General features: G+C 33.5%; 1 protein-coding gene across 1 annotated transcript in view; it reads left to right on the top strand.

The window, feature by feature from the left end:
• Positions 1–16015, top strand: part of SLC6A15 (solute carrier family 6 member 15) — a 37779-nt gene extending 21764 nt beyond the window's left edge. Inside the window, exons 6-12 of the mRNA XM_004469449.5 lie at positions 1967–2077; positions 5066–5307; positions 5407–5599; positions 7184–7376; positions 9498–9657; positions 13491–13653; positions 14645–16015. Coding sequence (XP_004469506.2) covers positions 1967–2077; positions 5066–5307; positions 5407–5599; positions 7184–7376; positions 9498–9657; positions 13491–13653; positions 14645–15025 — 1443 coding nt within the window. The 3' untranslated portion in view covers positions 15026–16015. The remainder of the gene's footprint in view (positions 1–1966; positions 2078–5065; positions 5308–5406; positions 5600–7183; positions 7377–9497; positions 9658–13490; positions 13654–14644) is intronic.
• The last annotated feature ends 570 nt before the right edge of the window (positions 16016–16585 follow it).

Below are 16585 nucleotides of genomic sequence, written 5' to 3'. Positions count from 1 at the left end.
ATTATTGAAAATTATGTTTCATTACAACTAAACTAAGATACCATTTTTATTAAAATATTATATCTTAAGTATGCTGAAATTTTATCCATAATACTAATTTTTTCTTAGGGTACTCCCCATTTGTTACATGTGCAAAGCAAATAAAACTGTAGCATGCATACAAGCTACCTTATTTCATTGTTTAATGTTGTTTGTGGTTATTGGATTCAGTATCTCTTACCTGCCCTGATCTATCCTTGGCTATGGCAGTTTTTCCTGTATTCTTGCCACCCTCTTGCCAAGTTCTTCCTTCAGTGGATATGTATTAAAGTATATATCTAGTATGCGCCAGGGCCTATGTGAGTTACTTGGAATATAATAGTGAACAAGAGAGAAAAGGCCCTTGGCCTCACAGCTTATTTTCTAGTAGGACAGAAAATACGCAAGCAAACAACTAAGATAATTTCAACAGTGCTAGTTGCTATAAAGCAAACAAAATAAGGCAATATCATTGAGGGATATATCATAGGGGTTGAAGGGGTGGCAGACGGGGGATGTGGGGTAGGAAAAGCACAACTTGAGATTGGGTAGTCAGGGACGTCCCTGGGACGTAACATAGTCAGGTTATGTTGAATGAAAGAAGTCAAACACAAAGGGATAAATATTGTATGATTCCACTTTGTGAAATATCTAGAATAAGCAAGTTTGCAGAGACAGAAGTAGATGAGAGGTTTAAAGAAGGCAGGGTAAAAGGGAAAAGGGAGTTTACTGCTTACTAGGTACAGAGCTTCTGTTCTGGGGATAATGGAAAAGTCTTGGTAATGGATGGTGGTAATAGTCGCACAATATTTTGAATGTAATTAATACCAGTGTGTACATTTAAAAATTATTAAAATGGGCAAGTTTTATGTATGGTGTGTATGTGTGTGTGTGTGTGTGTGTGTGTGTGTGTGTGTGTGTATAATTGCAATTGAAAAACGAGAGGCAAGTTGCACAAAGGTGAGGAAGGAGTGTTCCAGACTCAGGACATAGCCCTTGCTCTGACCCTGAGGCAGGACAGAGTTAGGTCTGTTCAAGGCAGCAAGGGGCAGAGAGTGGTGGGTGGTCCTGCGGAGACTCAACCATGTAAGACTTTGCAGGGAGAGATTTACATTTTATTCTAAATATATTAGAAACCCATAGAGTATTTTAAGCAGGGGATGATATGACTTGAGTAACAGTTGCAAAAACCATTTAGAGGTCTTTACAAAATAGCTCAAGTCTACTTCTAGGTGTTTGCGTAAAACAACTAGGTGGTTGGTGGTGCCATGTACTGAGATGGAAATGGCTGGGAACAGCTTTGGGGGGAGTTCAGAAATTCTCTTCAGCACTTAATAAGTTTGAGAGACCTATTGGGCCTCCACATGGAGATGTCAAGGACAGAGTGAACATCTGGTTAGGATAATCCCTTTTCTATGATAAATATTTGCTCACCTGCTTAATTTAATAGAGGAAATGATAAAATTTTTACATGATTAATTGTTCAACTTCTGTCAGAGACTTATCAGAGGGTCTACCCTCTATTCTCAAGGAGCTTTTTCAAAAGTCGGAATGGAACTTTGGTTAAAAAGAAAAAAAGGGGTTTTTTTTTTTGTTACCTAAAGCAATAAAAGTGATAGTATTCATTCATTTCTGTTTTAAATATTGTGTTATAAACTATAAAAAATCAACTATTCAGGCTATACCATACTATGTACTATTTTAAAGGAAATTAAATAAGGGAGTTTCCTGGTATTTCATTATATCCTAAATAGGATCGTAAATTAGTCATACTGAATCAAGACTAGTAATCCATTCTAATGTGATGGCTTTAGGTATTATTAATAGGATTAGACCAAAAAACCAGTGTCTGCCAAAAATATAGAATAGAACCCATAAACTCTTACTTATTGAAAAAGAATATAGTTATTAGTGTGTCTCACCTATTTTTATTTTCCTTTCTTTTCAGATCATGTATTTTAGTTCTCTTTTCCCATATGTGGTACTTATATGCTTCCTAATCAGAGCCCTCCTTTTAAATGGTTCAGTAGATGGCATTCGCCACATGTTTACCCCGAAGGTAGGTGCTGTGTTTCTATTTCAGACTTATGCTCATGAAAGCATTATGTTTATTGTTAAAATATTCCCACAGTCAGATTAGGAGATAATTATTCTAATGCATGTATATTTAAATTATAGTTATGTTGATTAGCCTAGAAAAAGTTTTTATATACTATCCATACCTAAACTATTTTCTGTTTTAAATGTCCCATTTTGGTTCTAGAGCAAGACTATCAACATGTAAACTTCAAAATACCCTCTTTTATTAGAAACCGACTTCTGTACACTGATGAATTTTAGAACATTTCAATTTTCTTTTATCCTTCTCCCTATTTCAGTGGTTCTTAATCTTTTTTGTGTTATGGATCTCTTTGAGAAATTTGTAATAACTATGGATGTTGTTACTAGAAAATGTATGAAAAATGATCATATTCATTTGCTTAGAGTCTCAGGTGGTTGGCAGATCCCCTAAAAATCTGTGAACCCAGATTATGAACCATACTGCATTCTAACATGCTATCTCATAGAAAGTCAGTGTTTTCTTGTTTTTGTTTGTTTTTGAGGTTTTATACCTTCTAGAGGATGTTTATTGTGGTAACTTTGGGAAGTTCTGCAGCTTTTATAAATGCACATACATTTCAAGAAAATCTCATTAGGCTTTCTAGAGAGCTCAGAATCTCTGAACTCAGCGCTAGTACACTGAACATGATTAATCAATACTTGTGGGCTTGCTATATTAACTTTTGCCAGGAAACAAAAATAAGTATGGAGTCTATATATTTTTTGTTAAGCATCAAAATGAAGTTGCACCTTATGATATTTTGATAACACTGTCATAGGCAGACACTAAGTTATAAAAAGACAATTTCAATGTTACTTCAGAAATTGTAAATAATTTGCAGGATGAATGGACAGCCAGAATTGTGCTGTGATATTTAGACAGAGGGGATTAGCTTTTCTGGGATTCTTTGTCACTCCTTGCAGCTGCCTTGAGATTATGTAAGGGAAGCTGTGTTCTTTAGATGTCCGGTCTGACTTGGTATTCATTCTCTGATGGCAAAAATGCTGACGTGGTGTCTGGTTCCCTTGGAGGATTCACAAAATCCTGTTTAACATTTAGAATTATTGGAACTTCTCAGTGAATTACTAGTTAGGGCATGTATATTTCAACCTCATTACAGATTAAATTGGCTTCAAGTAGACCATACTTAGGACCAAAAGTTTACAAGTATAATATTGAGCAAAAAAATGTTTCAGTTCAAACCGTATGGATTTACTGGAATATGGTCTCTTTCTAAGTTGGCAATTGCTTATGATATAATTTTAAACATTTAATTTGTTTGATCATTTATACACTTTGATATTTACATTGCTCCAACATTTAAAACTGGAGTTAACAATTTTAATCAGTACTAGAGGTCACTATTTAAATATAGTTAATTTCTTCTTTAGTTCTTTTCAGATTTAAGATTAGGTCACTGTAGGGTAGGATATTTAATGACATAAGTAGTTGTCAAAAATTTTTTAATTTGCATTGTTTATGCAAGGAAGAAATTACCTAAGTACATGAAATACTAGGGTAAAAGTGATTGGAAAATTGGAAGTAAACTGAGTAGTCTTTAGTAAAGAGGTGTCTTCTGCCATCTAGTGGCCAAAGTAGAGCTATACAATTGCGCATATATGGTAGATAAGCCATAGAAAGGTTATGTACCAGTGGTCACTAATCATGGTTATAATTCAGTAGCATTTTTCATAAATTTCAATAATAATAATAAAACTAATTAAAGTTAATTAAAACAATATATCGTAATAGTTCAGATGTTCAGATCTCAACTCTATCCCAGATTTGCTGTGTGACCTTAGTCAGGTTACTTAACTTCTCTAAGATTCAGGTAATAGGGGAAACAGCCTCATGAGAGGTTAAATGAAACAGTCCATAAAAGCGTTTAGTGGTGTGTCTGCCACTATGGTCCATGTCGTGTTAACAGTTCTTGAGCACTTACAGCATGTTAGGCGCTGTGATAATTTATTTGTGTCTTCGTTGCTCCCGTCTTTCAGTTGAGGAAACTGAAGCTAAGCGAGGACAGTCTACTTGCCCCTAGGTTGTATTATTATAAATTATGAAATGGCAGAATCAGGATCTGAAACCGTCAAACGCGTGTTCTTAACCACAGTCAGGATGGCTTCACAATAAAGGCAAATTCATTGCAGTGGTAACAAAAAGTACAACACAAACTTAATACTGCTATTACTGAAATCAGACTTGACTGTCAGATTATATGTCAGATTATGGCTAATCTTAATGATTTCATCTAAAAGATCTGCTTTAATACAATGATAATTATCTAAGAAATAAAGCGCAGTAACTTGAAATATGCGTTTAGAACAGATTCAGAATATTAGGACTTTGAACCTGAAAGAGTTTTTTAGAGATCATATAGTTGAATTTCTTCATTGTTCAGATAAAAGGCTTTCAGGAAACTTTTGAATGAACAAATAATATGTAAATGATCATGAAAGGTATACATAGTTCAATTCTACCACGTTTATAATTGTTTTTGCTTTAACTACTAGACCTCTACCAGAAAATACAAAACATAGAGTATTAAATAAGTAATTATTTTACTTTAATTGGTAATTGATTTATTTTTGATTGGAAAGAGAAAAGGTAAAATGGGGAAATAACTGGGGATAATTTTTTCTTTTACATATTCTTTTGATGCTTTGTCTTAAAATATTTTTGAATTCCCCTAGAAGTAGAAAATCTCCACGTGAGTAAAATCTTTATATGAGAGATTTGGTGGTCCTTTTTCCTTTTTATATTCCTTGCTTTTCTAAATGAAAAATTATTTTTGGTTAAGTACAGTTTATCCCCCAGATTTAAATATACTTCAGGTGCCTAAATATCACTATGATATACTTAAACAATAGAACTAATTCCTTTTAGACTAATTATTGCCAAAATATTATCCTTCAGCTGACTTCTATTATGTTTAATTTTAAACAGCTTGAAATGATGCTGGAGCCCAAGGTCTGGAGAGAAGCTGCTACTCAGGTGTTCTTTGCCTTAGGGCTGGGATTTGGTGGCGTCATTGCTTTTTCAAGCTACAACAAGAGAGACAACAACTGCCACTTTGATGCTGTCCTGGTGTCCTTCATCAACTTTTTCACTTCAGTCCTGGCAACATTAGTGGTGTTTGCAGTTCTAGGCTTCAAAGCAAATGTCATAAATGAGAAATGCATTGCACAGTATGGATATTAATTTCCTTAAATTTTGACTGCAAAATTGTGTACAAAATAGACTCCAAATAGCCATAAGTGTTCATTAATATGCTATTCTGTTTGCAGAAATTTGGAGATGATTGTAAAATATCTGAAAATGGGCAACATTAGTCAGGACATTATTCCCCGTCATATCAACTTTTCAGTTGCTGCTGCAGAGGATTATCATTTAGTTTATGACATCATTCAAAAAGTGAAAGAAGAAGAGTTTCCTGCTCTTCATCTCAATTCCTGTCAAATTGAAGATGAGCTGGATAAAGTTAGTATTGCATATTTAATTATTAAAATAATTATTCAATTTTAAGGTAGGCATTATCTAGAAACCGTCTTTATGGAAAATGGTCTTCAGAATTCCTGTGAAGATATGGTGTTTTAAAATTCACATTATGTATTTCAGAGAACATTCTTTCATAAATCATTTAAGGTTTGCTTTATTAAAAACAAAAAACAATTTCATTGATTTGTCCACAGTAATTTAAAATATGAATGTAAGTAAAGTGAATAATTATCATCAAAGAAGATGAAGATTAGCCTGGTATCTTTCTTGGTGTAATATTTAATACAAAATTTGAATTATGATCATGATTTATATTATCATTCATTTACTTATATTACATTTAGATTTATTTACATTTACTCAGACATGATTATTTTGAGGCTTAACTGATATTCGAAATGCCCATTTTAATAGTAGTAAGTCCTTTTTCTTAGTCACTATATTATATACATATTGATAAACAAGAAATAGGTTAACAGTAATAAATATCCTTGTGTTGGCTGCCACTTCTCCTATATTGTCAAAAAGGAAAACATAATGGAAAAACTTGCCACTAATTCCTTGCTTTAAGGCAGTTAACTAGAGCCAAGAAGAAACACAGACTCGTGTATTTTTAGTGAAGAATTATGGATCTTCACTATCTCTAATATAAACACCCTGTGTTCTGTAAGGAAAGAATTACTGACCTTTCAAAGTTTTTAAAAAAATTCATCCATTCATGGTCTTTTTGAGATGAAAGGAAGAATTTGAAGTTTGGCTCAGAAGTCAGTTACTTAGAACTCAGTATTTGTGATATTCATAAAAATAAACTCATGTCAATGTTTCCTGGCACTCCCACCATATTCTGCCTGATTGTAGTGTTTGCTTTTTTATTCATTTTGTTATTAATTTTGACTAGAAGTTCACTGTCCCCTGAATTGTGAAAACTAGCATATCAGTCTAATTTTTAGCAGGGAAATAGGAATAGAAGAGGTAGAAGAGATGAAGATGCTAATTTTCTTTAAGATAGAAAATAATTGAATTCTTTTCTTCTACAGATTCTGTGTACCTCCTTCTATTTAGCACTTATATTTGTCATTTAAATTAAAATAAGTTTCTTACTCACAGACTATATTTTCTTTATACTGATTGATTAAACTACTTTAAGGTAAAGGTAAACCTAAATAGTCTTCATCTTGATATGTAGGCCCAGAAAAAAAAGGTATATACTTGTATTTATATATCTGCAGTAATAAATCATATTCATACTCATGAGCCTTACCAGTAATAAAAATATACTCTGTTTTCTTTCAGGTAATGTTTTAATTATTCCCATGAAATATTTAGTATACAACACAATATGATTGTGTACTTGGTTTAGTAATTCCAAACAGTTTTATTATTTGGTTTTATTCGGTCAAATTGAATTGAAGCTCTGAAAGTGAGAAAATGACCTAACAGGCTTAGGGCTGATGGCTGTACGTTTATTTCCAGCAGTCCCAGCCCCTAATTCAAAGAGTTCAAGTGGCCGCACCTCCCGTTGCTGTTGATTGCATATTAATATTGCTCATTCGGCTTACTTTACAGGCTGTGCAGGGAACCGGTTTGGCTTTTATTGCCTTTACGGAAGCAATGACCCACTTCCCTGCGTCTCCCTTCTGGTCAGTGATGTTCTTCCTCATGCTGGTGAACCTCGGGCTTGGCAGCATGTTCGGGACCATTGAAGGGATCATCACGCCTGTTGTGGACACGTTCAAAGTGAGGAAGGAGATTCTTACTGGTGAGCGTTCCGTGTTGGGTTTTATCAGTATGTCAGAGTCATGAATTCCCGGCACTAGAGTCAATTAATGGAATGTTCATGTACGAAACAAAGTAATCATAAATAAAGCAGTTCAGATCCACTAGCCCTCCTCCAAGAAGCGCACTGCTGATTTGGTAAACCTAAATCCAGTTCTCACATGCAGTAGCAATTGTGGCTTGAGAGATTTGGCTTTTTTAAGGACCCATGTGGGGATACTAGTCTTTAATGTCTCTAGGTAGGTAAGAAAATAAAATAATTAATCCTTGTCAGTTGTTAAGTCCAATCTGCAAGCAATTTGTAAAGTGCCAGTTTTGTACTGCATCATCCTTACAGTTGTGGATTATAAAGTATGAAAGAGGAATTAAAAGAAAGACACATAAGAGAGACACGAGGATCTCTTCTCCCAAACTATTAGTACTAATAAGTTATTATTATATATAATATAGATGAAATAATCAGTTATTAATGTACTTATAGATAGAATAATGGAAGTTTTACATGTTGCATTAGAATTCAGAATAAGCAAAATTCAATAATACATATTTGAATTGTTAGAGAAAGAGATAGGAGTTGAATTGGAAAGGGTAAGGGTCTTCTCAGGGGTTAGAAGATAGTTTTAGTCAACATGTGTGAAGGGAGGTAGTGGGAGCAGGAAGGAAGCCAGCCAGGAGTCCAGGAACAGTGTTGGTTAGCAATAGGAAATATGGTTTGGTAAAAAAAAATCACTTTCTTTATATTTGCCATATTCTGTAGTAAAATAGGTTGAGAGTGAGAGTGACACAGGCCATGGAGTCAGATAGACTTGGGTTCCAATCCCAGGTCTGACACTTCTAGTCTGAGACTTTGGGTATGATCCTTAAATTTTTCAAACATATTACTTTCATCTGCAAAATAAGGAAAAATAATGCACACTTCTATTGGGATATTTTAAGAATTAGTTGAGATAATTCAAGTTTAATGTATACTGTGCTAAGCATTACAATCTTTTAATATGTAGTAAATGCTATTCTCCTTTTTCCACATTTTATTTACATACGAAATATATTTATGTAAGATGCATCTCCTGGTTTCTTGCATAGTTCCTAAGAGATGGGAGTAATGGCTTAATTTAACTCATGGTTATTGAATTTAGGGGACCTCCATGTGACTGAAGCCATGGATATCTAGTTTCTCCTCTCCAGAATTGTCATTATCTGCAGTTTTTTCTTTCAGTTTAATGAGCAGTTGAGAAATAGAATGTACTCGTATTTTACTTTTGAGGGCTTCTTTACTAATAAGTATGAGAGAATAAAGTCTGACAAAATAATGGGAATCCTAAAAGGCTCTTTAAGTTTTTTAATGAATGGCACCTGGTCTGAAGATTCTTCATGCTCTTAGATATTCCTGGTGGAAACTCCTTTTACATGAGTCTTCTTAGTTAATTACTTGGATTATCAGATTGCCCAACCCTGTAATAATTCCTAATTAAACTGATGATGATAAAGAAACAGATGTGGGTCATTGCTGAGGCTAGGCCTGATCATATTTTATTAGTTACACTTTAATAATAATCACATTTCAACCAAATGTAAAAATATCCATCTATTATAAGTCACTTTTGTCACATTATTAATTTAAAAATTCACGGTATATTCCGAGACTGGAAAACAAAGTACAAATGACCTATGAACACATACTTCCTTAAAAGGTCACTTTACTTGCTATTAAGGGAACTAGGGTATGGTGACATATTTTTTAATGTCTTCTTTTAGTTTTTACCTCATTTATTATTTCTCCTTGGTAAATAACTTTTCACAGGATCATGGAATTAGGTTGACATAATGTGCTTTTTTAAAAAGATTTATTTATTTATTTTATTCCCCCCCACCCAACCCCACAACATAATGTCTTAAAATGAGTTTATATTAAAACTAGTGCTAAAACAAGGTACTGTAACTCCCAATATGTTATATTCCATAGTGGCAGGAAAAATATGGCCAATACAAATAACAAGTTCTAAAAGTTAATCTATGTCTGTTGTTTGAATATAATAATTTGTAATGAAATTTAAAAGACTCGACTTTAAATAAAGGTTACTTTCTCACTATTTCTTTTGTCCAGTTATCTGTTGTCTTCTGGCATTTTGTATCGGTCTGATATTTGTACAACGCTCTGGAAATTACTTTGTTACAATGTTTGATGATTATTCTGCTACACTGCCTCTGCTAATTGTAGTCATTTTGGAGAATATTGCTGTATCCTTTGTTTATGGCATAGATAAGTAAGTACACTTGCTTTTGTGCATTCATTTTTCAACTGCATTTTGAAAAGACCAGTGTTTATATCTATTTCATTAAAATTATAGGAAAGAAATGAGTAGGGGGAAAATCCTTCACTACAGAATTAAATCTTTTGCAGGTTTTTCTTCATTCAACAATTTAATAACGTATATTCCCCTATTAGATGATCAGCTAGATTTGTGTAGATTAGTATAGTCTAGCATTCTGGAGCTTTGTTTTAATTCTAGAAGCTGATTATCAAATAATACTCCCAACATTCACTCAATATTGATTATATTTCAAGCTCTTTTGAGATGGTATTGTTACCTGCATTTCACAGATAAGGAAACTAGGGCTTAGAGAGAGACCAAGTGACTTTCTCCTCACACCTGGACAATGGCAGACCTGGGATTTGTACCCATTTCAGTTGAATTCTAAAGCCCATGCTTCTAAGTACTTTGCTAGACTGTTGTATAAAGTTAATTTATATGTTATAATGCCTGGTGTAATAGGGCAATTTTTGGAAACAATATATCCTTCTCTGGCTACCTCATTAGAGATATATGTAGCATTTACTATACACAAACTTTATATTTATATGAAATTATTATTTAAATTTACTACATGAATAAATCTCTGCATTATATATTTCACTCACTTGAAGTGAAATAAAGCATCAAGGTAGTCTCAGGGAGAAAAAAGCTCTCTGGGAGCCTTTATCAATCTTTATTAAAAATGTTGTCTCTAGTTCATGAATGTGGATCAAGAGTCGATATGATCGTCAATCCTATTGCAGCTTTTTGTAATGTAGTAATGAGTGCATATTGAGTGAAAACTGGAGTTCTCTTGATGTATAAAGAACATTATTAGTATTGAATGGACTTTGAGACAAAATTAAAGAATGTTTTTGATTACTGGCAAAAGCTCCAGACAAGGAACAATGAAAACTTACATTTATTGATTATGTTCTATACAGCAAGCATATTAATTCCTGTATAATATGTATTAACTTTTCAATCTCATAAAAATACTCCATGATAATGACTATCACACATATCTTAGATAGCAAACCAGTGCTACTTGTACAGGAGGACACAAAGAGTTAGTTGTAGACTCAGGGATTTAACCTAGACATTATTTCAAAGCCGACTTTCTCTCCACTCTACCAAGGTACCACCAACTCCTAATTTGCACCAGACTGGAATTTGATATCATTGGACTTATCTATGGATCAATAGGACCATAATTTAGATTTCCATTTAGAAAGACAGTTCATTATTTACAATATGCTTACTAGAGACTATCTCTTTTTAATAATTCTTAAATAACAGTCATCAGTAGGAGGAATAATTGATATATTGAATTCCTGATGTACATCACATAGTGTGCTCTGCATACATTTTCTATGATCCTACCAATGGCCCTCGAAGATAGGTATTAATATGTCTCTTTGAAAATGTCATAACTGTGAGACTGAAGAAATACATTACAAAGATGACAGAGGTATGATTTGAAATCAACTTTCTAGGTCTCCAAAGTTCATGCTTTGCCTTATGAACAGGTATACAGTTCTCACATCTGAGATGCTCTTATTTCATTACTTTTCCCTTCTTTGAAATTTTGTAGCAACTTTATATTATTCCTGTTTACCTTCAGTAATTTTACAAACTCACTTCTGCTCTATGTCCTCTACAACTTTTGCCTCTATTTCCAGAGACAACTTGAGAGAAAGAAGCAATCAAAAGCTAAGCTTTCGGGGAACGGATGTGGCTTAAGCAGTTAAGCACCTGCTTCCCACACGGGAGGACCCAAGTTCAGTCCCTGGTATCTCCTAAATACAAAAACAGACAACAAGCAAACAAACAAGCAAAAAATAACCCTGAGAGCCAATGTGGCTTTGTTGAGCTTTGTTTTCCCACATTAAATAAAAAACAAAACCCTGACAAAACTTAAACTTTTGAGATAAGAAGTTCAAATGTAGAAAAAGAAAATATCAGAACATAGAAAGTTAGGAATTAGGAAGAAATATGAACCTAAAAATGAGAAGGAGGAGTCTGGGTGGCTGGAAGTGATAGCAGCATAGTTTCTGTACCTCTCCAAATGTTTTCATTAAAAAAGAAAGAAAGTCAAAATTGGAATAGCAAATCCAATGACCCACGCACTTTGGCAACAAGATATTCCCAAGAACCTGTAAAAATGAGATAGTGGGAATAAATCACTGACAGCCCCGGTCCCGTGTGCTTCCAGCATCTGTGTGAGGTGTCGCAGAGGATAGACAGCTGGGCTGTCGGCAGTGCCCTCACCATCCACTCGTCCTCTCTGAGAAGTGCAGCAGGCCAATCTCAAGACCGTGGCCACCACTGGGAGAAGTTCCGCAGGGTCCTTGTCCTTATTTCTTTGAATGCAGAGGAATCATAGTGCAATAATGTCCCCAGTGCTGTAACAATCTGGGCACTAAATCCTTCTGCAAGTAACAAACCAGAATTCTCTTCCAAGACAAACTCTGCACTGAAGAGAAACTGAAGGGAACAAAATCCAAATTGGGCAGGACAGAGATAACAGGGGCAAAGGAAAGATTAAGTCTAGATAAAAGTGAGGAAGGAGAGCTGAGCAGGCAGATATCAGAAACTGTGAGGCCAATATTTGATAACTTTGAAAAAGAAATGAAGAGGAAGTGCCTATTATGCCCTTCTAAAAATACAGGAAAATGCATTTTACTTAAATGTGACTGAATCTGAAGAAAAGTTACTTTAAAAAAAATAGGAAAGGAACAGAATAATCTCCCTGAAGACCAAAAAAGCACACAGGGAAAGAGATGGAAAACTATTTCATGAATGAGCTGAAATAAAATTAAACAAAGACAGAAACTACAAAATAATAGTATAAATAAATGGAATTTTAAAACTCAGAAATGTGATATTTAGAGAAAAGGAAGATTTAAAAAGAGAGTGGTAGAACTCAGAAATTATAAGTAAAAGAAAAATACTGACATGAAGATTGAATCAAAAGGAGTAAAAAGAAAAGAAGCTCAGTGGCTAATTCTTAAGAGAATTAGTAGATAAAAAGAGGGATTTAAGAAAAGAATAGAAACAAATTAGCAAAGATGAGTCAACGTATTTATGAGACTTTATAAAAGCAGTGGCTAGAGCAAATACTAAAAACTATAATTCAAGGGAACTTTTTGATATAAAAGACAACTTGTATGTCAAAAGGTTATACAATATACCTTGAAAAACAGACAAAAATGGCAATGCTTGAACATAGCCTAGAATATTACTTCAAATAAAAAGGAAAAAAAAAAAAAGAACATCCAGACAAAATCTGAAGGACAGAGGACCAAGCTAATTAATCAAAACCTTTGAAGAAACAAAACAGTGATGGAGGAGAAACCTATAGATGACATCTGTGAGACAAATGCATCAGTTGCAATGTGTAGACCTTTCTAGTCAAACAGACTGTAAAAAGTAATGAGAGTTTGGAAAATAAGAATATCAATTGGGTATTTGATAAGATTAAGGAATTATTGCTAAGTAAAAATTGAGAAAAAAATTTTTTAGGTAACAAATATATTCATAGAATGGTGACTGGAGGCGACTTTTCAGTAATTGGTATAAGAGGGCTTTTGCTAAATAAAAATGATAGTACTTAACAGATTTCATTTTACTTTATAAATGTTCTTAATTTATAAGTTGTTTTCAAATGTGACCTTTTTATTCAACTTAAAATGTTTAAGGGTTTGCAAGATTAAGCTCCTGTCAAATTTTGATATAATGCAAATTTTTTAAGGTAAGCAACATTAACTAGAGGAATATTGAAATATTTTCTTTTTATTTAGGTTTATGGAAGACCTAAAAGATATGTTGGGCTTTGCTCCCAACAGATACTACTACTATATGTGGAAATATATTTCTCCTCTAATGCTATTATCATTGCTAATAGCTAGCATTGTGAATATGGGATTAAGTCCTCCTGGTTATAATGCATGGATTGAAGATAAGGTAAAATACATAAATAGGAAGAGTAAATTATATCCTGAGATTTTTGTTTTGTGCTGTAAATAGCTATGATGTTCTTTTATGTTGGAGATTTCTTTAAGATATTGAAACACTAGTCCTGTCCTCATTAATGCAACTCATTTTACAATAGATTATCCAATAATCCTGAGGATTTTGACTCTAGGAAATATGTTAATCAAACTTCAAACTTCCAGAAAAAATTTTCCTATATTAATTTATTAAACTACTTCCTGGATATCCTATAACAATGAAAATACGTATTAGCCATGTCGACATAATTTAAAATAATTAAATATAGAAGTAAAGTTTTTATTATAACTACTTTATATTTGCAAAGAATTTTTAAATTTCTGTTCTTAACCTATGCTAACCCCTTATCAATATATTCATGAGATATATATTAGCCATTATAAAATCAGTTGGTTATTTTTCTTAGATAACCATGACTTTAAGTATCCTATGGCCAAAAAATTCTATATTACAGTTTAACTAAACTCATGACTACGGTATGAACCAATCTTTTATCCTTTATTGAAACCCTTGGGGCCAGCTGTGCTTCAAAATTTAGATTTTCAAATTTTAGAAAGCTGATATGGCACAGGCAACGGGTGTCATTTGCTTAGTAACAAACCCAAAAATTAGTGACTGAAGACAAAGGTGATGTGTCATTTCTCTGGTCTTTGGATGGGCTAGACAGTTCTCTTTCATCTGGTCTATCTCATGCTATTGCATTCTTTTGGGAGCGCTGAGTCTCTTCACAGCATCATGCTCTCAGGGCAACATTCTAGGAGAACAGAAACTAAAACTGCAAGGCCTTTAAGGCCTATCCTTGGAAGTTGCTTAATATCACCTCTGCTGCCTCCCTTTGGTGAAAGCAAGCCAAAAGACCAGCCCAGATTCTTTGCTTAAAAACCCGAGATAAGTACTTGAAGAGAAAGATAGACTCTTAATAATTATTTTTTGGCTTTAACAGGCATCTGAAGAATTTCTGAGCTATCCAGTATGGGGAATGGTGATCTGTGTCTCTCTGATGGTCCTGGCACTCCTCCCTGTCCCAGTGATCTTCATTGTCCGTCGCTGCAATCTCATAGATGATAGTTCTGGTAATTTAGCATCTGTGACCTATAAGAGAGGAAGGGTCCTGAAAGAGCCTGTGAACTTAGAAGGAGATGATGCGAGCCTCATTCATGGGAAAATACCAAGCGAGATGTCATCGCCCAATTTTGGTAAAAATATTTATCGGAAACAGAGTGGTTCCCCAACTCCAGATACTGCTCCCAATGGACGGTATGGAATAGGGTACTTGATGGCAGATATGCCAGATATGCCAGATATGCCAGAATCTGACTTGTAGCTGGGGGTAATGTCAGCGTGTTTTATTTAGTTCATTTTTATCACTGAACATTGGCTCTTCTGAGAGAAGCATTAGGCTTCACTTATCAGGGGGTCATCTCAGGTGTTCCGTGGCTGTGATCGTTAAACCTAACAGAATATATACATTCAGCTAGAGCATTCCTTTGGATTCTTTGGTTTACATTTGCACTGAAAAGATTATGGAAAAATCTTACAATGATTGAGGCCCATGTTTGTCATGATTTTTTAAAGTATTTTTTGTGTACTTTCAAGTTTTTCTATCTGTACAAAACAGGTGTTACCTCAGTTTCTAATAATTTCTGGATTTAATAGTATCAGCAATTCAAAAATGTCTTACCTTAAAATTTATAAGTTTGCCTTCAGGGTAACTCCTAGTATTACAAGAAACAATTCTCTAAGCCGGTGCCTCTCAGCACATTTCAATGAACATATTGTGTAGATAGACTGTACTTATTTTGTTAGCATCAATAACTTCTTAGCTGATTAGTTGAAGAAATCTGCAAACTATTTTCTTATGTAATAGCTGTATAGAGCAATAGTATCAAAGAATAAGAAGGCACTAATGCTGTGATGAAAGTTAGCTTCAGAGGTGACTAGGGATCTTGTAAATGATGGTTGTATATTCTGTGAAAAATATGTGTGAAAATGATCTAAGAGTGAGTCATTCAGCACTCTCAAGAATTATGCAGATTCTGCATTTTTCTATGCCGTGTGCCTAAAACCCTACTTGATATTTATTGTGGTTTCAAGATTATTCATAGTATATTTATATAATATACTTGCAATGTATATAGATGTATATTAATTAGTACTCTAAGTACTGATTTTGAAACTTGAAGCAAGATGGCATTTTATTTCCTATCTTTCTCTTTTGCTTCTGTTTTATGCAAATATAAATCATTTTTAAAGTGATTGTTAAAATTGTATGGCATTACATTTTAATCTCTGAATAAACAAAGTTTAAAATTGATGTTCGTTTTTCACATTTTTTAAAAACAAAATATTTTATTTGGAATTTTCCTAATTAAAAATATTCCTGTTGGTTACTAAAATGCTGACATTTTAAAATATTTACTAGAGCATTTGTGGTTTTATAGAACAATCATGCATAAAATACAGGGTTTCATACACCACCCACCAACAGTACCTTACATTAGTGTGTAACATTTATTACAATTGATAATAGCATTTTAAAAAATTATACTATTTTTAACAGTAGTTACCTTTGTTACAGTTGATAAAATATGATTAAAGTAGTAGTATTAGCTATTGTCCATAACTTTCATTAGGTGTATTTTTCCTATAAACCTCCTTATTATTAACCCCTTTTATTAATGCTGTACATTTAATTCATGAAAGAACATTTTTATATTTGTACTATATAGTCCATCATCTACAATAGGGTTCACTGTGTTATACAGTCCTATGTTTTATCTTTTAATTTTTATTCTAGTAGCATATACAGCTTAAAGTTTCCCTTTTTAACCACATTCAGCTATATAATACAGTGCTGTTAATTACACCAATCATAAGAGCTACT

The sequence above is a fragment of the Dasypus novemcinctus genome, chromosome 12 (genome assembly GCF_030445035.2).
Source record: "Dasypus novemcinctus isolate mDasNov1 chromosome 12, mDasNov1.1.hap2, whole genome shotgun sequence".
NCBI classification, from domain to species: Eukaryota; Metazoa; Chordata; class Mammalia; order Cingulata; family Dasypodidae; genus Dasypus; species Dasypus novemcinctus.
This window is presented reverse-complemented; position numbering and strand designations above follow the sequence as displayed.